Source organism: Notolepis coatsorum, assembly GCF_963971535.1.
Source record: "Notolepis coatsorum genome assembly, chromosome: 9".
Lineage (NCBI taxonomy): Eukaryota > Metazoa > Chordata > Actinopteri > Aulopiformes > Paralepididae > Notolepis > Notolepis coatsorum.
The window spans coordinates 116830938-116854610 of NC_140173.1; the positions used below are offsets into that span (position 1 = coordinate 116830938).

General features: G+C 43.1%; 1 protein-coding gene across 1 annotated transcript in view; it reads left to right on the forward strand.

Annotated features, from left to right (window-relative positions):
- Positions 1-23673, forward strand: part of alg9 (ALG9 alpha-1,2-mannosyltransferase) — a gene marked incomplete at its 5' end in the record, with an annotated part of 56223 nt that overhangs the window by 9480 nt on the left and 23070 nt on the right. The window contains 7 exons of the mRNA XM_084322202.1: positions 13711-13846; positions 19308-19442; positions 20475-20545; positions 20709-20797; positions 21646-21781; positions 21991-22078; positions 22820-22925. Of these exons, the coding sequence (XP_084178328.1) occupies positions 13711-13846; positions 19308-19442; positions 20475-20545; positions 20709-20797; positions 21646-21781; positions 21991-22078; positions 22820-22925 (761 nt within the window). The remainder of the gene's footprint in view (positions 1-13710; positions 13847-19307; positions 19443-20474; positions 20546-20708; positions 20798-21645; positions 21782-21990; positions 22079-22819; positions 22926-23673) is intronic.

A 23673-nucleotide genomic window follows, 5' to 3' on the forward strand; every position in this document is an offset into this window, starting at 1 on the left:
TAATGTTAGCTTGCAAACTCAAATACTGTCTTGGTAAGCCTCATAATGAATTTTGGGGAAAAAAAGAAAAACATCGTGATGCGTATCGTGTATCGCCGAAAGGTCAGAAAATATCGTGATATCATATTTAGGCCATATCGCCCAGCCCTACTCGACTGTCAATCAATGGTCTACCTGACACGCAAACTCAAACAATGTTTCTGTACTGGAGGTGTGATTGATTGATTGATTGAAAACTTTATTAACAGATTGCAGAATGGGTACAATACAGTACAGCTCAATACACACAATTGTTAAGGGGATGCAGACCAGAGAAAGACTTTCGTCTTGTTTACATCAGGGTCCCCCATTTCAATTAATCAGGAAAGTGTACAGTAGGAAAGTGTACAGTATTTCAATAGGCAACCCTGAAAGGATTATTTTTCTAGAAGAGAAACACAGCCAAAACAGACAGTGGAGCTGTTTGCAGATAGCAAGCATTTTGACTTATTGCGTGGTGGCGATGTCTCGCAGATAATACAACTACAAGTATGATTATATAATATATATTTTATTTAAAAAAAATTATATATATAAAATATATATTGGCAGGTAAGAAATATGCTTGGCGGGTAGACTCTTCCCATCTACCCGCCACTGGCCGGTGAGTCAAAAAGTTAATTTCGCTCCCTGCATGCACCCATGTGTGTAGTGGAACACAGATGAGTGCATGCAATAGCAACTGTACATTTTGAAAAATTAAAGATAGAGCTAATAGCAATAGCAACTGAACATTTTGAAAGATTAAAGATAGAGCTGATAGCAATCTATTTGAGGCACAGGGGCGGCGCAAAGAGGGACACGTCCTCCCCGTCTTAGTCAAGGGACATTTAACACTCCGGTCGTTGCTCAGGGACAGCCGGAGACAGGGAGATAGGGGGCGGCGCAGAGAGGGTCACGAACTCCCCGACATCATCGCGGGACATCCGGCACTCCGGTCACCACTACGAGACCTCCGGAGACAGGGGGGCACGCAGAGGGGGTCGCAACCTCCCGGCCTTCGTCACGGGACGTCCAACACTCCGGTCAACACTCCAGGACAGCAAGTCATAGGGAGACAGGGAGACGGGACAGGCGTTAGACAGCTCATGAGATTGTAGTAGGCGGACATAGCAATAGATACAAGTGGTAGGCATATATGTGAATGGAGTAGATATATGAAGTAGGCGTATTATGTGAATAGAAATGGAAGTACTTAACCCAGCAATGAAACCGCATTGACTGTTAATCTGTTAACAGTCTGTTAATACTGTTAATCAGTTGACAGGACCACGGACAGACGGCGGTGAATAACTGATCCAAGGCCTCGGAGGTGCATGTAGAGCAGTCACTACAATCTTGGCCAAGACCCCGAGGCATCCATCACCTTAGTCAGCGCCAGGAGACGGGCACTCAGAGAGAAGGGGGGGGGGGGGGGGGGGGAACGAAAGTAAGCGGCGCCTCGACTCCACCTCTCTACAACAAGCACATGGAGATTATCTGTGTTGAAAACAACAAGGACATGTGCAGCAGACATGTCGACGAAGAAGTCATCAGACGTGTGGTTACACTTTAAAATATGCAAAGACAATGCCCAAAAAGCCGAGTGCCAGATATGCCAGAAGAAAATGGCATATCACAACTCTACAACAGCTTTGTCAAAACACCTAAAAAACGTAAGTATCGTTGTACATAGGGCTGCAACGATTAGTCGACATAATCGACGATGTCGATTATAAAAAATCGTCGACGAGACATTGTTGCGTCGATTACCGTAGTCATTAAAAAAAACTTTTTTTTTTTTCTTTCTTTTTTTTGTGCACTACCTATCTTTGTGAGAGTGGCTTCTCAGGGTTCCAGACAACATCATAACATGATGATCCCATAGCAAATTTTGGACATTGAAAACATTGTTCCCCTGCAGGAGATGATGATCAGACTAGACACACAATACATTACACACGCACTCCTCTCACTCACACACAGCGATCAGAGTAAGACACACACATACACACTCCTCTCACTCACACACAGCGATCAGAGTAAGACACACACACATACACACTCCTCTCACTCACACACAGCGATCAGAGTAAGACACACACACATTCACACTCCTCTCTCTCACACACAGCGATCAGAGTAAGACACACACACATTCACACTCCTCTCACTCACACACAGCGATCAGAGTAAGACACACACACATACACAAATTACACAGTACACACCTCTCACTCACACAGCGATCAGAGTAAGACACACACACAAATTACACGGTACACACACTCCTCTCACTCACACAGCGATCAGAGTAAGACACACACACATACACACACACACGGACTCCTCTCACACACAGCAAACAAAAGACCTAGAAGTCTGTCTGATCTGACTCATCCCCCTCTCCCCTTACAGCTGTTCCACGTCACCCTCCTGGTCCTGGACCAAGTTACAGCCCCATCAGCCGCGGTGCTGGGGGCAGATGCTGCTAGTTATTTCTTTTTTATTATTATTTTTTTAGTTATTTAAAGTACACTTCCACTTTAATTTGTATTATTTAATTTATTTATCTTGTTATGAGTGATTGCTGTATTGTTCTTCAAATACATTTTCATTTAAAGTGGCTTAAGATCCAAATTCAAATGTTTCATGAGTCATTATTTTAATTTGCTATGGGATCATCATGTTATGATGTTGTTGTTTGGTCCTGACAAGAGTCTCAAAGTCTGGGGTGATGGTAGACGAGCAACTCTGAGGTCATGCTCAATGTCCAATCTGTTCCTCTGCTCTGTCTTCAGCTGGACCAGAGCTGAGAAGCCACTTTCACAAAGATAGGTAGTTAAAAAAAAAAAAAAAAAAAATTATATCTTTTTTTGTTTTTTTGTTTGTTTTTGTTTACATAATTGGTTTTCGATTAGTCAACTAATCGAAAAAATAATCGACAGATTAGTCGACTACCAAATTAGTCATTAGTTGCAGCCCTAGTTGTACACGACGGCGACGCCACACAAAACATTAATAAGGCTATGCCTATGCTAACTAATGTGCTAACTAATGTGTTACCAAGTTGGCTAATTTAGTTGTAATCATCTGCTTTTGTAGGTGCATTGTCTGATATAATTATAAATTATAAATTAAATACAATATAATTGTTTGCTTGATAGACGAAGGTTGCAACATAATTATGTAATGTCATGTCGTTGGCTGTGAGAGCAGCCCCACTGCACCCAGGCAGCGCAGCCGAGTGAAACCTTGTTGGCTGCGTCACAGTCACGAAAGGGGCTACTTAATTCATTAATCCAATCCACTTTATTTATAGAGCACATTTAAAAACAAAAGTTTACCAAAGTGCTGTACAAGTCCCACAACATAAGATATAAAATAAAAATAAGCTTCGATTGCCAAAAAAAGCTTCGAAGGTCAGCCCTAGAGTCCACATATCCGAGGACTTGACATGGACCACACACATTGACAGTGTTATCAAGAAGGCACGACAACGCCTCTACTTCCTTAGGCGCTTAAGGAAGTTCAACGTGAGTCAGAAGATCCTCAAGAACTTCTATTCATGCACAATAGAGAGCATTCTGACTGGCAATATCACCTCCTGGTTTGGGAATATCACTGCACAAGACCGCAGCAGACTACAGAGAGTGGCCCATTCAGCCGAACGCACAATTGGAGGGGGGCTTCCCACTCCAAGACATTTACAACAAGCGGTGCATGGGCATGGCTAAGAGAATAATCAAAGACTCCAGCCACCCAAACAACTGCCTCTTTGAACTGCTGTGGCAAGCGATACCGGAGTCTCATGGCCAGTGTAAGGGCAACCTAACAAGAAATGTTGCCAGTGAGGGAATACTGGGTGAAGCTCTTTCCTACGCGTGATGCTTGTTGATAATAAAATGATGTCTTCTCCTTGGTTACTGTTGAGAGTGTTTTATTACTACTTGCGGTGTGGACAAATATAAGCATACAAAATAAACTCAAAAAGTGACTCAATGTAACTGAAAACAAACAAACGAGCACGGTAAAAAGATAGTGTGGCTTCCCTGTGATAATTACCCAAATTCCCTGCCGCTGCACACCTGTGAACCCATACACTGCACCTAAGCGCACATGAGCCCCGCCTCCTGAGCCCACTGCCTGCTAATTGGTCAACACTTTCATGAGGACACGGTGCCTTCATACAGTAACATAAAGGCAGAAAATCATTAAATTGGCTACAACACTCCGGGCCCCAATTGATACTATATAAACATGTAACAATTCAATGCATGCAAGTGGTTGTAGCCAAGTGCGTAGTCCGCATTGATATTTAACTCGTAGTGCTCAAAGTTCATGCAGTCCGAAGGAAAAAACAGATAATAATATAATTAGCTTCCAAAAGAAGACAGATCTTGGCGATAGTTCAAAAGTCATGTAGTTCATAAAGTTTGTGTACTCCAGTAGGGTTAGTAACCCCAGTAATAGAAAATTGGCTTCAGTCTACTCAGTGTCTAATAGAAAGTAGATCTTTATTTTTTTTTTATACTTTATTGTGTCAAACAAAAACATTTTACATTTAGGTATAGTAAGTGTACCCACATACACATACACAACTGCACCTGTTCATACCTACATACGTACATACCCACACAAATGTACATACGCATATTCCAAATCTTGACACTTTTTTTTTTTTTTTTTTTTTTACCCATCACCCATACAAAAAACAGGAGACGAAAACACAAACAAAGGGGCGAGCACCAGCATAGATCCCGGACCGGCACACATCCAACATCCATCCCTACCCGTCCCCACACACACACAAGAAAAACAACAAACAACAACAACAATAATAACAGCAAACAAATAAGAAATTAATAGAAAAAAGAAACCAACCAAAAAACTAAAAATTTTAATAAAATTATAATAATAAGTAAAAAGGCTTGAATTTTCATTGTAGGTATACAAAGTAGATCTTTATGATCATGGAAACTTCTCCTATGTCCAAAGGGAAAAAATGGTTATTAATCTAATCAGCTTCCAAAAGAAGACAGATCTTGGCGATCGGTCACTCCAGAATGTTATATTTGGTTTGAACTTTCACGGATCGCACAAGTCCATGTCTGTCAGGAAAGGTCTGCAGTACCTTGCCCAACAGCCAGGATCCACGAGGGGCATTAGAGTCCGCAATCATGATGATGTCCCCTGTGGCAAAGTTCCTCTTGTCCTTTGTCCATCGTTGTCTCTCCTGCAACAGTGGTACATATTCTCGAACGCACCTGTGCCAAAAGAGGTTGGAGAGGAATTGAACTTGCCTCCATCGACGTTTAGAATAAGAGTCAATTTTGCTGAAGAGCCCTGGTGGTAGGGAAGGTTTGCCCTTTAACAGAAGAATGTGATTCGGGGTCAAAGGTTCAAGGTCATTTGGATCCTCTGAGGCGTTCGTAATGGGACGGTCGTTCAATATGGCCTCTACTTCACACAGGAATGTTTGTAATCCTTCGTCGTCTAGATGTTGGTGATGAAGAACAGAAGTCAGCACCTTCCTGACCATGCGAATGACCCTTTCCCACACTCCTCCATGATGAGATGCAGCTGGAGTGTTGAAACTCCACTTTACTCCAAGATGAAGTAGTGAGTTTGATATTTTCCCTTGGTTTAGGTGAGTTAAAGCTTCTCTCAGCTCACGTTCTGCCCCAACAAAATTGGTGCCGTTGTCGGACTTAATGTGTGACACTTGGCCTCTTCTAGAAACGAATCTGCGTATGGCGTTAATGCAAGAACTGGTGTCCAATGAGTAGGCCATTTCCAAATGGACTGCCCGGCTGGCCATACATGTGAAAATAACTCTGTATCGTTTGATGAGGCTACGGCCTCTCTTCACCTCAAATGGTCCAAAATATTCTATGCCGACATTTGTGAACGGTGGAAAGTCGGCTTACAACCTTTCCTTTGGTAAATCTGCCATCTTTTGCTCGCCCAGCTTTCCTCTGTTTCGTCGACAGACAACGCAGGAGTTGAGTACTTTTCTGGCAGCCGCATTTGCTTTGGTGATCCAGTACCGTCTGCGAAGTCCCGAAAACAGGTGGTTCCTTCCACAGTGTCCCAGCTGTTCATGCATGTGGCGTAAGATGAGAGTGGTGATGTGTTGACCTTTAGCAAGAATGACTGGATGTTTTATATCATCGGACATTGCTCCTTTGCTAAGTCTTCCTCCCACTCTCAAAAGTCCGTGATCCAGTACTGGATCAAGTCTGCAAATGTGGCTGCCTTTCTCTACTCCAGATGTTCCTTCTTTTAAAGCAGTGATTTCATCACTAAACTTGTCCATTTGACAGTATTGAATGATGGCTCTTTCCGCAGTGTCAATGTCTTCAGGACATAAGGTGTGACCACCCATTGTGGCTCTGAAACTCTTCATGTCCTCTTCCACTTTGTTCTTGTGAGTTATGTCAAACTCGGTGCTGCACAGAGCAGCTTGTAGTTCTTTTCTCCTTTGAAGCAGCACCTGCAGCGTCTTCCTTAGCTGAAGAAACCACGCAACTGAGGTCTTAAGTCTGTTCACTGACACTGACACTGACATCTTCAACCTGTCCTTGGAACAGGCCGTCATCCCCACCTGTCTGAAGAAGTCCACCATCATCCCTGTACCCAAAAAATCTACGCCCGCTTGCCTCAACGACTACCGCCCTGTAGCCCTCACCTCCATAGCCATGAAGTGCTTTGAGAAGCTAGTGAAGGGCTACATCTGTTCCTCCCTCCCCATCAACCTGGACCCTCTGCAATTTGCATATCGCCCCAACAGGTCCACGGAGGACGCCATAGCCCATGTGCTGCACACAGCAGCATCACATCTGGACAAGAGGAAGGGGAACTATGTGAGAATGCTGTTCATCGACTACAGCTCAGCATTCAATACCATAGTCCCCTCCAAACTCATAGCCAAGCTCAGGGACCTGGGCTTGAACTATGACCTGTGCCAGTGGGTCCTGGACTTCCTGACGGGCAGACCCCAGGTGGTAAGAGCCGGCAACTGCACCTCCTCATCCATCACGCTCAACATAGGGGCCCCCCAGGGCTGTGTTCTGAGCCCCCTCCTCTACTCCCTGTACACACATGACTGCGTAGCACAGCGGAACAACAACACCATCATCAAATTTGCTGATGACACAGTAGTGGTGGGCCTGATCTCTGCCAACGACGAAAGGGCCTACCTGGAAGAGGTAGAGAACCTGTCACAGTGGTGTCAGGAGAACTGCCTCTCCCTGAACGTCAGCAAAACAAAAGAGATGATTGTGGACTTCAGGAGGTCGGGGGTCAAGGACTACAGCCCCCTCAGCATCGACGGGGCACCAGTTGAGAGAGTGAACAGTTTCAAGTACCTCGGAGCCCACATATCCGAGGACTTGACATGGACCACACACATTGACAGTGTTGTGAAGAAGGCACGACAACGCCTCTACTTCCTCAGGCGCCTAAGGAAGTTCCAAGTCAGTCAGAAGATCCTTAGGAACTTCTACTCATGTACAATAGAGAGCATCCTGACCGGCAACATCACCTCCTGGTTTGGGAATAGCACTGCACAAGACCGTAGCAGACTACAAAGAGTGACACGTTCAGCCGAACGCACAATTAGAGGGGGGCTTCCCACCCTCCAGAACATTTACAACAAGCGGTGCAAGGGGAAGGCTAAGAGAATTATTAAGGACTCGAGCCACCCGAACAACTGCCTCTTTGAACTGCTGCCGTCAGGCAAGCGATACCGGAGTCTTATGGCGAGCACAGAAAGACTCAGAAGGAGCTTCTATCCCCAGGCCATCAGGCTGCTAAACGAACAATAATCGCTAAACGAACAATAATCACTATGCAACAACCATCAAATGCACACAGCACACACACCCACACGCACACACACACTCACTCAAACAAACAACACACTGCAGCACCCACTCTCCACACTTTAGATCACACAAACACACTTACACTTTATATTTATTGATAAAGGATTTGCACTACAACTCGTACACCTACTGTGAATTGTACCTAAACTGCACCTCGTCCATTTATGCCTTGCACTATATAGTATTGTATATTAGTACACTGCACAGTATTGTATATTGTATGGTAACTACGTCTACGAACATTGTACATATGTCTAAACTGAACACTGTGACCTCTTTTTTTTTCTTCTAATTTTTACTATGTTTTTATTTCATACTTATCTTGTCATGCACAGTCTCTGGAGCGCAACAGTAAGAAGCATTTTGTACAAAAGTATTCTGTACTTCTGTATGACAACTATTAAAGAAACTTGAAACTTGAACTTGAAACTTGAACTTCCATGAGGAGAAATAAGTTATCAGCTGATTTGTTGCTTGTGGTGCGTCGTTGATGATGACAGCATTAACTGAGGCCTCTCCTCTGACCTCTGGGTCATCACTGTTGATGGAACTTGTATCCATAATGTTAACAGGCCACTCTTCCTCACTTTTGGAAAGGAACTCCGGGCCGTGGATTCTTTGCTCAGCAAGGTGGCGGTTGTTGGGCATGACAACGTTGTCCTCTCTAAAAGGCAATGGCAAGCAGTAATGTCCATTCTTTAGTTCGGCTGAAGTATTGACAATCTGCATGAACTTGAGGTCTTCTATGGACATTTCTGGCTTGTCTGCTGTTGATTTCTCATTGAAGTCATGGTTGTATTGTTCAACCAACAATTCCTCTATCTGAGCAATGGAAATGCGGTTGGCTGTGACCGTGGGGCAGCCGATCCCACTGTCACCGCCTTCTCTCAACGGTCCGTTAACAACCCATCCCAACAGGGTTTTAACAGCGTAAGGTCCTTTACCCCTGCTGTTTATCACTTCCCATGGCTCCATTGCGTCTGGAGTGTTAGTTCCTATCAACAACTCCACGTCAGCGTCAATAGCAGGAATTTCCACAGTGTTTAAATATGGCCAAGCATACAAGTCCTTCTGTCGCGGGATGTTATATCGAGTCACAGGCATCTTGTGTTGGGTGTACACATCAGGCAATTCAATGTAGGTGTCACTGTTTAGTGCTGCAACCTCTAGTCCTGAAATGACTTGACTGTTGACGAAGTTTTCTTGGTTCATTGTTTTCATCAGGAATCTAGTGCTCCTTCCTGTCAAGTTGAGCTTCCTCATGAGTTGCTCAGAGCAGAAAGTGGATGAACTGCCGGGGTCTAAGAATGCATAGGTTTCTAAGACTGTGTTGCCTTTCTTTGCCTTGATCTTGACAGGTACATAGACAAGACGCAATTTTGTGCTCCGGCCCCTATGTGGCCACAAGTTTTGGGAGTGGTGACTTGACTCATTCTGTTTTCATCTCGTGTGCCATCTTGTCGTGATCTTAGTTCTTTCCATTCCCTTTCATGAATATGGAGAATGGTAGGATGTCTTAGGTTACATATTTTACAAAACAACCTACTATGGCACTGTGAACTTATGTGCCCGACATGTAAGCATCCAAAGCAAGCGCCCTTTCTTTTTAGAAAGTCTATTTTTTCACCATGCCGCTTCTTCTCCATTTTAGAACATGTTTCCACACTGTGACCCTCTTCACATAGCAGGCAGGATTCTCTTATTGGTTTGTCTCTCTCCTCTTGATTGTCAAGCTCAACGGGTGCCACAAAGGTAGCAAAACTGCTTCCTCTCTCCTGCAGGCGTCCTTGTGAAGATTTGTTTCCAATCTTTAACTTTGACATTGAGACAACAGTGTCTAGAATGTCCCCGTACAGTGGGTCAGATGCGATAGACACTTGTCTTTCAATGAAGGTGACAATTTCACTGAAACCTGCTTGACGATGGTGTTTCTCCTGGTATTCAAAAGCAATGTTTCTCCATCTGTCCCTGAGTTTGTAAGGTAGCTTCATAATTATTGCCCGTAGGTTTGATGGCATGTTCATCTCAGACATATAGCTGATGTCTTCCATGGCATTACAGCAGATGCGTAGAAACAACGAAAATGCTTGCAAAGCCTGGATATCCTCTGATTTTATAGGTACCCATCCAAACGCTCTCTCCATATATGCAGTGGCTATTTTCTGCTCATTTCCAAAACGTTCATGCAGAAGAGTTCTTGCCTTGTGATACCCCCTGTCGGATGGCATATGTTGACAGCTCTTTACCAGCTCTTTAGGTTGCCCTCTAGTGTACTGCTCCAGGTAATACAAGCAGTCCACGCTATTAACAGCCTTTCCTTCCACTCCATGTTCAAAGGCTCTAATGAATGTGTTTTATTCAAAAGGGTTTCCATCAAAGATTGGTATATCCCTGGGGGGTAGTGATAAGGAAACTTGATGTTGCACAAGTAATGCTGTAATGTCATTTTGCTTCTGCATGATCGTGAAGATATTGCCTTGATCCTCACTGCTTTGAATGGGTTGCTGCGGTGAACATACAGCAGGAGGTAGGTGTTGAGATCGTTGTGGCATGCTTGCAGTGAAGGCACTTGGTTTTGTTTTGGTTCCGTGAGAACTGATTTCCTTGTGCCGAGTGGCTACAGTACTGGGCTGCTTGTATAGCTTTTGGTGTGATTGAGTTGGTCTTGCAGGTTTGCTGCCTCCTGTTGGTGGAAATCTGTATTGCTGTGTTGAATCCATTGGCTGTGCATCAATTGCCATTGCAGGGCCACTCCCTCCTGTTGGTGGATAGCTGACGTGACAATCCGACATTGATGGAATGAATTGTACAGCAGAGGGGTTGAGAACAGCCTTTTCTTTTGATGCATAAGAGTTCATTCCATCTGTAACTCTGCTTTCAATGTCAGACCCTCTGTTCCTGAGAACATTTACCTTAGCTGTCTGAGCAGCAATTTGACTTTGTATTTGAAGCAATTGTCTTTTTTTTCTTATTTGTGCCTCCTGGGCTTCCATTTGTGCTTTTAATTGTACCTCCTGAGCTTCCATTTCATGACTTTCTTTTAACGGCATTTCCAATACCACGAGTGCCGCCACCTCGGCCTGTGCCAAGATGGATGCAGAAATGTTTGATGACATTGAGTGTCGGGTAGAACTACCACGTGACACCCTTGATTTACCCGTATTGGAAACACTGTCATTTGGCCCAATACTATTCACCTCCTCGTTTTCATTTGACACAAAGTTGAAATTTGAACCATCATTATCAAGACCCTCGTTTGTATAGGACACAGCATTGTTATTTGAACCGTTGTTATTCAGAACCTCATTTGTACTCGAAACAGCATTGTTCTTTGTGTCAACCACACCCTCAGTTGCATTGGGCACATCATTGAATTCGTAATCATTGTCATCAACTTGTGTGGGCATGCACTGCTCCCTATTAGCACACACCCATTTCTCCGTTTTGTCAATGATTTGATTAACATTGTGCAGGTGACCTTGAAACCATTCTGTTTGTTTAGACATTTCGTCGTCGGGTAATAGAGGTTTTAGTGATTCATGTACCCGTGTAGTTTCACCAACCAACTTCCACAGTGTGTCGTGCTTAATTTGCATGACGGAAATATTTTCATTTGAGCACATCATTTGATCCAACTCTTTAGCTATTTTACACAATTGTTTCAGTCCAAAGTTCCTTTCTTTATACAACAACATAATCTTTGTTTCCAAAGCTTTAAATGTGGGCTTAGAAAGCCTTTTGCCAAGTTCATTGTCTGTTTCATCTTGATTGACAGCTGCCTCCATTTCAACGTTAATTTCCTGATTCCCCACGCTACTCATATCTACAATGTCAAGCAATAGGCGGAGGTTTTATATAGAATTCTTGGTAGGATTTGCCTTTGTCCATTTGCGCGAGGCCACTCCTTCCACAACTTTATTCCATTCATTCATGAATCCGTCTCACCGTAACTTCTTTGATGTGCTGTTCCGCGTTGTTGATATCGTGGTTGAATCGGCAGAAACGTCAATGAAAAGTGGCGCTGTTCCTTGACTCCTTCCGTATCTGTCCGTCTTCGAAAACAATCTTGTTTAGAAGCTTATCTTTTTACTTGTGTAAGGGCAACCTAACAAGAAATGTTGCCAGTGAGGGAATACTGGGTGAAGCTCTTTCCTACGCGTGATGCTTGTTGATAATAAAATTATGTCTTCTCCTTGGTTACTGTTGAGAGTGTTTTATTACTACTTGCGGTGTGGACAAATATAAGCATACAAAATAAACTCAAAAAGTGACTCAATGTAACTGAAAACAAACAAACGAGCATGGTAAAAAGATAGTGTGGCTTCCCTGTGATAATTACCCAAATTCCCTGCCGCTGCACACCTGTGAACCCATACATATAGACTGCACCTAAGCGCACATGAGCCCCGCCTCCTGAGCCCACTGCCTGCTAATTGGTCAACACTTTCATGAGGACACGGTGCCTTCATACAGTAACATAAAGGCAGAAAATCATTAAATTGGCTACAACAGCCAGTACAGAGAGACTCAGAAGGAGCTTCTATCCCCAGGCCATCAGGATGCACAATGAACAATAAGCAAACCATCAACACACCCACAGCTGAGCACACATTCACTCACTTTAAATAAACAACACACTGTAGCACCCACTTTACCACTTTAGACACACTTTACACTTTATATTTATATTTATATTATTGGTAAGGAAATTGCACATCATTCTCATTCCTTATTGCACCTCACCACTACAAGGTGGCACCACAAGCTAAGCTATACCTCACCATTTTTGTAACAGCTGTACATACTGTATAGACTATAGATACACTGAACAATTTTGTTGTTTACAATTTTGTTTACACTTGTTTACGTACTTGACTTCTTGACTTTCTATTTCATACTTATTTGATACTATTCTTGTTATTATCCAGCACACTCTCAGGAGCAACACAGAAAGAAACATTTCATGCAAAGTATTCTGTATTCTGTATGACAACTAATAAAGAAACTTGAAACTTGCATCAACTAGGCTGGAATGGCGATCAGATAATTGGATTCTTTTTTTTGCATCACATCAGAGACAAGGTAAGGACTATATATTACCAAGCTTGCGTTGATCCGATATTTTTATCCCGCGATCGAAGCCTGTCTGTGTGGAATGTGTGTGTGCTGTGTCCCGTTGGGTCACATCACCGCACGGATGGGCGCCCCGCTCTAAACCACATTTTATGCTTGCATGAGGAAAGATAATACCGATAATCTAGCGTTGATTTCAGGATGATTCGATAATCAGGCGAAAAATTACAACGTGATAAGTGGATTTCACTAAAGGGCTATTTTTGCGTCTTTTCCTGGGATTACTCGGAATCACCCAAACTATACTCATATTCACCACGGTATAAAACGGAAATGTACGGATGGAAAAATTATCTGTTTTTTGCATGTTGACTTGAAGAAACTCACTGACAATCGACAACGTTATTAGATCCATAGCTATAATATTTAATATAGTTTTCAGCACTGCAAACACGGCATTCTCCTCATTGAACAAAGCGCTGGCACACAACGGCCCAATGACCATAGCGCCCTCTGGCGTCAAATGTGTTAAGAGTTGGACAATATCGGTATATCGGTAAAAAAGCCAATATCGAACATCCCTAGATAAATGAGAAAATAATAATTTGATGGAAAAGTAATATGCTTTCCCAGTGTTTTACCTACTCTTAACACTGCACAGAAATTAGGCATTTTCTTTTGAAAGAGGCTCCCAATGGTTACATGCAGTTGTGTGTGTGTGTGTGTACAGGACGGTGAGTCGTGGAGGACATGTGTGGGCACCAGAGGCTTCTACTGCTTTTAAATGTCTGCTGTCTGCGCGCTTCTGTGCAGCGTTGCTAAGCAACATCTCCGACTGTGATGAGACCTTCAACTACTGGGAGCCTGTACGTACTGATGACATCATTAAAGGTAGAATCTGTAATGCCATCAAACAGCGACCTCTAAGCAAAAGAGCCCCTCTTGGTACTGCAATTTGTTTACATTTCTTTGTTTTGGTTTGATGTGCAAGTTGGATTTTGAGTGTGTTTAGGGGATCTGTTTGTATTGCTGTGGTGCGTTCAGCAATAAGAACCTTTCCCGTATACCCACTCAAATTAATCCACACATCAAAACAAACAAATGTAAACAAAGCGCAGTACCAAGAGCGGCTCTTTGGCCTAGAGGTCACTGTTTGGGGCTGTTACAGATTCTACCTTTAACTCATTCCCCGCCAACAACGATTATACTCGTTATTGGCCGCCATCCGTTGAATGCCAACAACGAGTATACTCGTTATTTGATAGTTTTTCCTTTTTATCGATTTTAATATTATATTCAATGTCACAGACCTGTATATTGCCGTTAGAAGGCATACTGGGATCCCGAGGGTGCAGTACCGGCCAGATCCTGCCAGGTGGCAATATCGAGAGTGCAGTAAACCCTGTTCCAGACCGGGTGTTATGTTTAAACCGCTCCAGGCGCAGTTTTTTACTACAGGGAAGCCTAGAGATTCACTCGGTCGCATTGAAACAGGACCAGGCCCCTCGATGCATGTGTTGTGCTGTATTATGTCGTGGACCAGATGGACATCAGATGGCGATCAAACAATTGGAATATTGTTTTTGGAATACCCCCGACCACCACAGGTAAGGACTATCTGACATCAATTCCAGCTTGATCGTACAATGTTTTCATTCCGATCCAGTAGGGATGTTGCAATAACCGCAATACCGCGGTGTGTCAAGGCACCCGCGGATGGAGAACAGACAACCGCGACAACCGTGGTAAATACCAAATGGGGCGTCATCATTTTTAACTCGGTTCATTTAATGACAAGATTGCCTCGTGCGTCCGTTTTCCAGTAGCATGAGCTACCTTCACGTTTCCAAACAGTTTACAACTCACAGATGAAATCAGGATTTATTTTCATATCCCGGACTCGAGCCCCCAATTTATACCTTTTCCCATATTAATCTGAACCGTAGTAGAGTACAGGGGAGCGTTCTCCTAACACTCCCGGGCAGAAGTGCCGGTCATGTAACTTGCTTCTTATAACTAGCCGGACTTCGGGGTAATTCCCTCTGTAAGGTGGTGACAGTAGACCAGAAAACCGTTCTCTCAAGGACTGGGCATTAATTTCTGTTTGCAGCTCTCTATTCTTAATGTTATTGACTAACGTTACACACAAATTAAGTGCTGCCTCTCTCTACCGTCCCCGCTACACTCTGTTATTAATGTTTGCCTACTCTCACTTAACGTTAGTTAACGTTATCATCATCATAGCTATTAGGATCTGTAATGTCAACTGGATAACGTTAGCTTTGTTTGCAAACATTAGTTAACGTTCGCTATCTATAATGTTAGCTAGTTTTCCCCCCATGAACAATGACACAAGTTGTGATATTGTTATTGACTAACGTTACACACAAATTAAGTGCTGCCTCTCTACCGTTCCCGCTACACTCTGACTACATCAACGTTTCCCTAATCCACACTCATTTCGTTAACGTTATCATAGCTATTATATCTGTAATGTCAACTGGATAACGTTAGCTTTGTTTACAAATGTTAGTTAACGTTCGCTATCTATAACGTTAGCTAATTGGCTAGTTTCCCCCAATGATGAACAATGACACAAGTTGTGATATTTAACTAGCTATGTATGTGCATTAAAATTCACTAACGTTAAAATAGTGTTATAATAACGTTAAATGTTCGCTCAAATAACGTTAAGTTTTAAGTTTGAGAAGGGATGTGTGACTGACTATGCTGCTTGCGTAGACCTACAGTATATATCCCACAACGCATCACTATTTTTTTTTTTTTTTTTTTAAGTGTTTATCGCTTTTCTGGTCAAGCATGACCGACAGAAACAGGTTGAAATGGGATGTAGAGCAGGGGAAGACATTCTGAGAAATGACGGTGGGTCCGGGAATCGAACTCGTGTCCCCCAGATCCGTGACGAGCACGGTTTTCCCCAACGCAGAAATAGCGCCGAGATATGCGGTGAGCTACGGGAGCTCCCCCACTCTTTTTATTTTTTTTATCTACTTTTTTCTCCCATTTTCTATTTTTCTCCCATCCCAATTTCGTATCGTCCAATTCTACCCTCCCCTGTCTCGAACGCTGTTAGGCCATGCCTCCCACAAGCCGGCTGCAATGTGGACGAAGCCTTACTGTACATCACGTGTCCCCTCCAGTACTCGAGGAAGCAGCCATCGCATCTTTTCACCTGCACAGCGCGATCTCTCAGCGGCGGGGGTCTGCGTGGGAGGGACACGCCGCCCCCGTCGCTTCCTGATTCTGCTGCGCAGGCGCACCAACCGACCCGTAGGAGTCGCTGTCCACAACGTCCGATCCCCACCCATCAGCTTTCCCACCCCTAACACTGCCAATTGTGTTAGTATGAACGACCAGCCAAGCTGATAGCAATGCGGAGAGCTGGGCTCGAACCCAGTATCTCCGGCATTGGTGGCGAGCGCCTTGCCCACTACACCACCTAGCCGCCCAGACAACGCATCACTCTTAAAGGGGAACTCCAACATTTTGGGAAATTAGCTTATTTAACATCTTCCCTGGAGTTAGACAAGAAGATACATACCTTTTTTGTCTCTGTGCGTGCATTTTAGCTTTGGGAATAGACCCTCCGTTAGCATAGCTTAGCTTCATAACTGGAAGTGAGGCAGGACAGTAGCCTTACAGTGCCTTACAGTGTATTGCAAGGTCTGACATTGACCAAATTTGATATGCATGACCTTGGTGGGCTCTAGGTCAACTCCTGAAAAGGGGGTCAATGTCAGACCTTGCAATCAAAAGTTAGGGGGCGCACTGAAATTATGGCAAGGGTTATTAGCCCCCTAACTTTTGATTGCAAAGTCTGACATTGACCCCCTTTTCAGGGGTTGACCTAGAGCCCACCAAGGTCATGCATATCAAGTTTGGTCAATGTCAGACCTTGCAATACACTGTAAGGCACTGTAAGGCTACTGTCCTGCCTCACTTCCAGTGATGAAGCTAAGCTATGCTAACGGAGCGTCTATTCCCAAAGCTAAAATGCACGCACAGAGACAAAAAAGGTATGTATCTTCTTGTCTAACTCCAGGGAAGATGTTAAATAAGCTAATTTCCCAAAATGTTGGAGTTCCCCTTTAAAGGAGCAGGCAACACCCTAATCTACTTTTATCACATTTCAGAATGTTGAGGGACAAATGGATAGATTATCAAACATGTTTAAAAGGGTTTCGGGAATCCTATGACCTTAGACTTTTTTCTAATCACGATCGCGGGTAAACTCGCATGTCTTAATAAAAAAACATATATATTTAATAGAAGTGCGGTACCACCGCATCCCGCGGTGATTAGCCACACACACAACCGCGTGAGAAAATGTCATACCGCAACAGCCCTATGATCCAGCTGATCGGCGTGTGTGGTGTTCATAACGAATGCCGTTACTGGCAATCAAAGCATCAGAAACGACCCCCCCCTTTCATGCATTCATGATGAAACATAATACCTATTATATACAGTTGATTTGGAAATAGTATGTCCAGGGATGAAACGCCAATGCTTATAGTATAATTCACGTAGAGCCCTATAACTCTGTTTCCCAGGAATTAGCCCGGATCATTCTGAAACTATACTTATATTCACCACAGGATAACGCGCGAATGTATGCATGAAAAATTATTCTTTTTTGCATCTTGGACAGAAGATGGTTACTGTCAAATGACCATAGTATTGTATCCATAGCTATAATATAGATATAGCTCTACAAACAAGGTGACACACTCCTTTGTCTGCACCTAGTTCATCTATTTATCACTGTGACAAAAAAATATATTTATTATTATAATTTTTTTATTCATTGTTTTCTTTTCCTGGAAAAAGTATCTAATCTGTGAGTTGCATCACATTTGACACTTGAGGGCGAACACCAAAAAATTTCCCAATTCAATTTTGAACCACACCCTCCAATGCGCAGCTACTGTACTTTTAGGATTCCAATCAAAGGTCAATCAAATCGACCACCCCCTCCCACCCAAAGACCTGTTGCATTCAGAAATACGTTACATCAAATTGTGGAAGCTCGCAATGTCATGAATACAGTTTCCATGGATCTTTAAAGAACCAGGCCTTCTGTTCACCTGCACTGGTCTACCCACTTTACTCCCACATTTGAGTCTTTCTGTCACTGAATTTAGTGACAAAGATACCAGAGCCTTTGGGGGTGTTATTATTATTGTGATTATTATTATTTTCATAACAATTCTCTAGATAAAGTGACACCCTCATTATATTACAACGGCCCAAATCCTTGTTGCCTAGCAACATGTGCATGTTTAACACTTCCAGTGCCACGCCTCTTACTCCTCATTGGCGCACCTCATGCCACCCATTAACCCCATGTAAACGGTCAGCTTGTTTGTAGAGCTATAACCATATTCTATATTATAGCTATGGATACAGTACTATAGTCATTTGACACTGGGTTTCTTCCAGTCAAGATGCAAAAAAGAAATAATTTTTCCATCCATACGTTTCCGTGTTATACCGTGGTGAATATAAGTATGGTTTTAGAGCGGTCTATCGTAATCCATGAAATGCTGAGTTATAGTACTACACGTTGATTACATTGTAGCCGCTAGCGTTCCGGATTCAAGTCCACATTATCGGTATTATGTTCCATCATGAATGCATGAAAGGGGTGGCGGGGGGAGGTGGGGGGGTAGTTTCTGATTATTCGAGCGTCGATAACGGCATTCGCATTTAACACCAGAAACGGTTACCAGCCAGATCGCTATGAAAGCATTGCAGGATCAAGCTAGAATTGACGTCAAATCGCTCTTACCTTTGGCCAAAAGAAATCCAAAAAGAATATTCCAATTTCTTGATCGCCATCTGGTAGATCCAATCCCCATTTGCTCGACGTTATAAACGACCATAACATACGGATCAAGCATAGTTGACGGGCTTCGATGTAACCGGCTGAACTGTGCGCTTCGCCGAGAACAAAAAATGAAATCCGAGACATGGGGTCATTCCTAGGATACAATGTTAGAAATGTAGCTTGATACTGCCACCTGGTAGGATACGGCCGGTACTACACCTTTGGATTCCCACTATGCATTTTTCAGCCAACACACATTTTAAAATCGAAAAAAAGGAAAAACGACCCAGAAACGAGAATCTTCGTTTTTTGGCACTGAACGGTTGGGGCACAGAAACCTGAATCTTCGTTTTTGGCAATTAATGTGTTAATACTAGGGATGAATAGTTGAACAAAATCACGTCATGATTGGGTAGTTTGTTGTTGTTCTGATACAATATCCTGTTGTCCTCATCATGTCATATCCTGTCTGGCAGATGCACTACCTGCTCTACGGTTCGGGGATGCAGACGTGGGAGTATTCTCCACTCTACGCCATCAGGTCCTATGCCTACCTGTGGCTCCATGCTCTACCAGCCTGTCTGCACGCACATGTCCTTCAGACTAACAAGGTACAACCACTCAATAATACTGCTACTACTAATATTACTACTACTACTACTACTACTACTACTACTACTATAACCACACTCATTGTTATCTACTCCTTGATTTGCTTAGCTGAGCTACAAGAAAGCCAATGGGAGATCCATTATAACTTTGATGTAGGCAGCCAGGGTAATGATATACTTCCTTAACATCTGCTGGGATACTTTGGTACAAAACTTAAATGTTGGAAATTGGCTCTCCTTCTCTCTTCTGTTACTCCAGAACTCTGCCAAAAACTAAACTAAAAACTCTCCAGCATTCTCATCTGTGAGACCCCAACACTCACCCCCCTGAACAGCTCTCTTAAAGCAACACTCACATTTATGTATTGCTACACTACTACTACTGCTATTAGTATTGCTACTAGTTACATACTACATACTTAATTCTCAGTTGACTAATAGTCATAGGTTTTATCGATTTAATCTACAAATCTGTAAAATCTGAGTTTTCCACATGCAATAACACAGAAAGAACTCTATATCTTGTGCTTACCAGATATGTGCTTGTCATTTTTCAGGAAATAACTCTTGCAGCACGGAAAAGCAACTAATCAACTAACAAATTATTGGCAAAAATGACAATCAACTAATTATTTGACTAATCGTTTATGAAGGGGCAGCCTCTCCCTCTCATGTACAGCATCAAACTGTAAAATGTACAATGCTTTCCAGCTCACTAAGGTTTGTAGTATTGTGTGTATTGTGTCTAATAAATGGTGCATTTTACAGTATATAGCGCTTTTATCCAAAGTGCTTTACGATTTGTTCCTCACATTTGACCCTTTCACTCACACATTCACACACCGACGGCAGAGGCAATCATGCAAGGTGCCATCCTGCTCATCGGGAGCAGTTAGAGGTTAAGTGTCTTGCTCAAGGACACTTTGACACGCTGCCCGGGAGGAGCGGGAATCGAACCAGGAATCTCCGAATTACCAGACGACTGCTCTACCTCCAGTGTCTAATAATTATTTTAATTTTTTTGTCTTCCAGGTGTTGGTGTTTTATTTTGTGCGTTGTGTTTTGGCTTTCTCCTGCTGCGTCTGTGAACTCTACTTCTACAAGTAAGTCACATTACACCAGATACCAAGTTTAGTATAATGATTCTCAAAACCACGACAATAAAATAAATGCCTTTTTTTTAAGAAGGTCATTTAATTATGATTTATATATTATCACAAAAATATCACTACTAATTGCTACGTGTTGTGTTTGTGTGTACCTCAGGGCTGTGTGTAAGAAGTTTGGTCTTCACGTGGGTCGTCTGACGCTAGCCTTCCTGGTCCTGAGCTCTGGCATGTTCTGCTCCTCTGCAGGTTGGTTCACAAGACTTCCACGCATTTTTATTAAAAATAGACTTCTAGTTGTAGGCGGATATTCTACAAAAGTCCCTGGATATTTTGAGTTCTGAGCCGTCAAGATCAAAGAAAGTACAATCGTTTGATATCACTGAATTGTGTTGCCTGGGATGGTAATCAGCCATACTCCTGTGACTGTCCCTGGTTTATACATCTAGAAGAGGCAGGCAGTGAGTGAGTGAGTGAGTTTCTTTACAGTTTGGTCGGGGCGCCTGCACAGCAAGGGAAGGATCTAGGAAAGGTAGTGTGACCTTCCACACGTTACACTCTCCCAGTGAGAGTCCGCGCTGCCAGGTGAAAAAGAAGCGGTGGGCTGGGTACACATGTGTCGGAGGAAGCATGTGATAGTCTCCGCCCTCCCGGACCGACGGTAGGGGGTAGAGTGCGCAACGACCAGGAAGGGGATTGGGAATTGGCATAATGACTAACATTGGGAGGGGAGAAAAACGGAAAAAATAAAGGAGGAAAAAGATAATTAAAAAAGTGCAGGTTTCTAGGACAGGTCAGCAGTCAACCCTAATTCGATCTTTATTTATACTCGATAAATACACTGAGTTGTTAAACTCATTTACAGTGCCGTCGAGATGTTACATTCACAAGTGTCACAGTGCGTTCATAAATATAAAGACATCAGACAATCAGAATAATTAAGAGCACATTTTAAAATACATTTAAAAAAGATTTAAACGGAGGTAATCATTTAAAAACAATTACATTATTATATAGGATACAATGGTGAGTACTAATAACCTCTGTCGGTCTGTCTCTGTCTGTCCTTCCTTCTCTGTGTGTTTGTCTGTCTCTAGCCTTCCTCCCATCGTCCTTCTGTATGTATACCTGTCTGGTTGCGATGACTGGCTGGTTTCAGGATTCTGTGCCGCTGGCTGTGGGGGGCGTGGCTGCTGGCGCTATCATAGGATGGCCTTTCTCCGCGCTCATTGGGTATGATTTAAAAAAAGAAATACAATAGTATCTTATACAGCTGAGCTCAGTCACCCCACCCTCTCTGGGCCCAGCGTGATATTGTCTATGGCTTTAGCCTTAGAAGATTAGACACCGGAATTGTGCTGCAACATACTAGTTGAGTCTTTTGAGGTGAAAGTATTGATGCAGATATGAACTGTGTTGTGTTGTTGTGACGTTGTTGTTAGGCTGCCGATCGCCTTTGACCTGCTGCTGCTGAAGAGGCAATGGAAAAGTTTTATCAAGTGGAGTGTTTTGGCACTGGTCATATTGCTGGTGAGAATACTTTTAGGATCATTAGTAATACTTTTTGTAGTAGTTGTCGTAGACGTAGTAGTTGTGACTGATTGAAATTCTCAGAGAATACATGCTTATATCCGTCTATACATAGACATACTGTACTGAAAGGCAACAGTATTTCTCCAAGATTACTGTGTAAAACGAAAATAACCATGTTATTGTACTGTGTTAGTTACTATGAATGGTAACTCACACATTCACACACGGACAGCAGAGGCAACCATGCAAGGTGCCAACCTGCTCATCAGGAGCAATTAGGGGTTTAATGTGTCTTGCTCAAGAACACTTCGACACGCTGCCCGGGAGGAGCGAACCGGAAACTTCTGGATTACCAGATGACTGCTCTACCTCCTGAGCCACTGTCGCCCCCCACTACTATGTTAGTGTACTGTCTTCCATCCTAACAGTGGAATGGATAAGGGAGGCCTCCTTCAAAATGTCAAACAAAACATTAAATATGTTTAGATGCAATACTGACGAGACCTTTTAAAGATATTTAAAACAAAAGTATTCTAATAAGGTATTGCAGATTGTAAAGGCCTCATTAAATAGGGCAACAATCTCCCCAGTGTGCTGTAGAAGTCTTGTAGGTAGCTCTGTACCATATCCAACCTGGGTTTATAGGGTTAGGGTTAGTTATGGTTAGTCTACAGCACTACTGTTATTGACAATGATATACTGATGTTAAAATCCTCTCCTGTCTTTGTGTTTGTTGAGGTCCCGCTGGTCTGCGTGGACTCATTCTTCTACGGTAAACTGGTCATCGCTCCTCTCAACATCCTGCTCTACAACGTCTTCACGCCGCATGGCCCCGACCTCTATGGTAACAACATCATGTCCATGGCTCCTATTTCTGCTGCTATTGCTACTATTATTACTACTCTTACAACATAATGTCTGTTACTCTTACAACATCATATCCCTGGCTACTATTACTGCTGCTACTGCTGCTACTGCTACTGTTACAACATCATATCCCTGGCTACTATTACTGCTGCTACTGCTACTACTGCTACTCTTACAACATCATATCCCTGGCTACTATTACTGCTGCTACTGCTGCTACTGTTACTGTTACAACATCATGTCCCTGGCTACTATTACTGCTGCTACTGCTGCTACTGTTACAACATCATGTCCCTGGCCACTATTACTGCTGCTACTATTACTGTTACAACACCATGTCCCTGGCTACTATTACTGCTGCTACTGTTACAACACCATGTCCCTGGCTACTATTACTGCTGCTACTGTTACTGTTACAACACCATGTCCCCGGCTACTATTACTGCTACTACTGTTACTGTTACAACACCATGTCCCCGGCTACTATTACTGCTGCTACTGTTACTGTTACAACATCATGTCCCTGGCTACTATTACTGCTGCTACTGTTACTGTTACAACACCATGTCCCTGGCTACTATTACTGCTGCTACTGTTACTGTTACAACATCATGTCCCTGGCTACTATTACTGCTGCTACTGTTACTGTTACAACATCATGTCCCTGGCTACTATTACTGCTGCTACTGTTACTGTTATAACACCATGTCCCTGGCTACTATTAC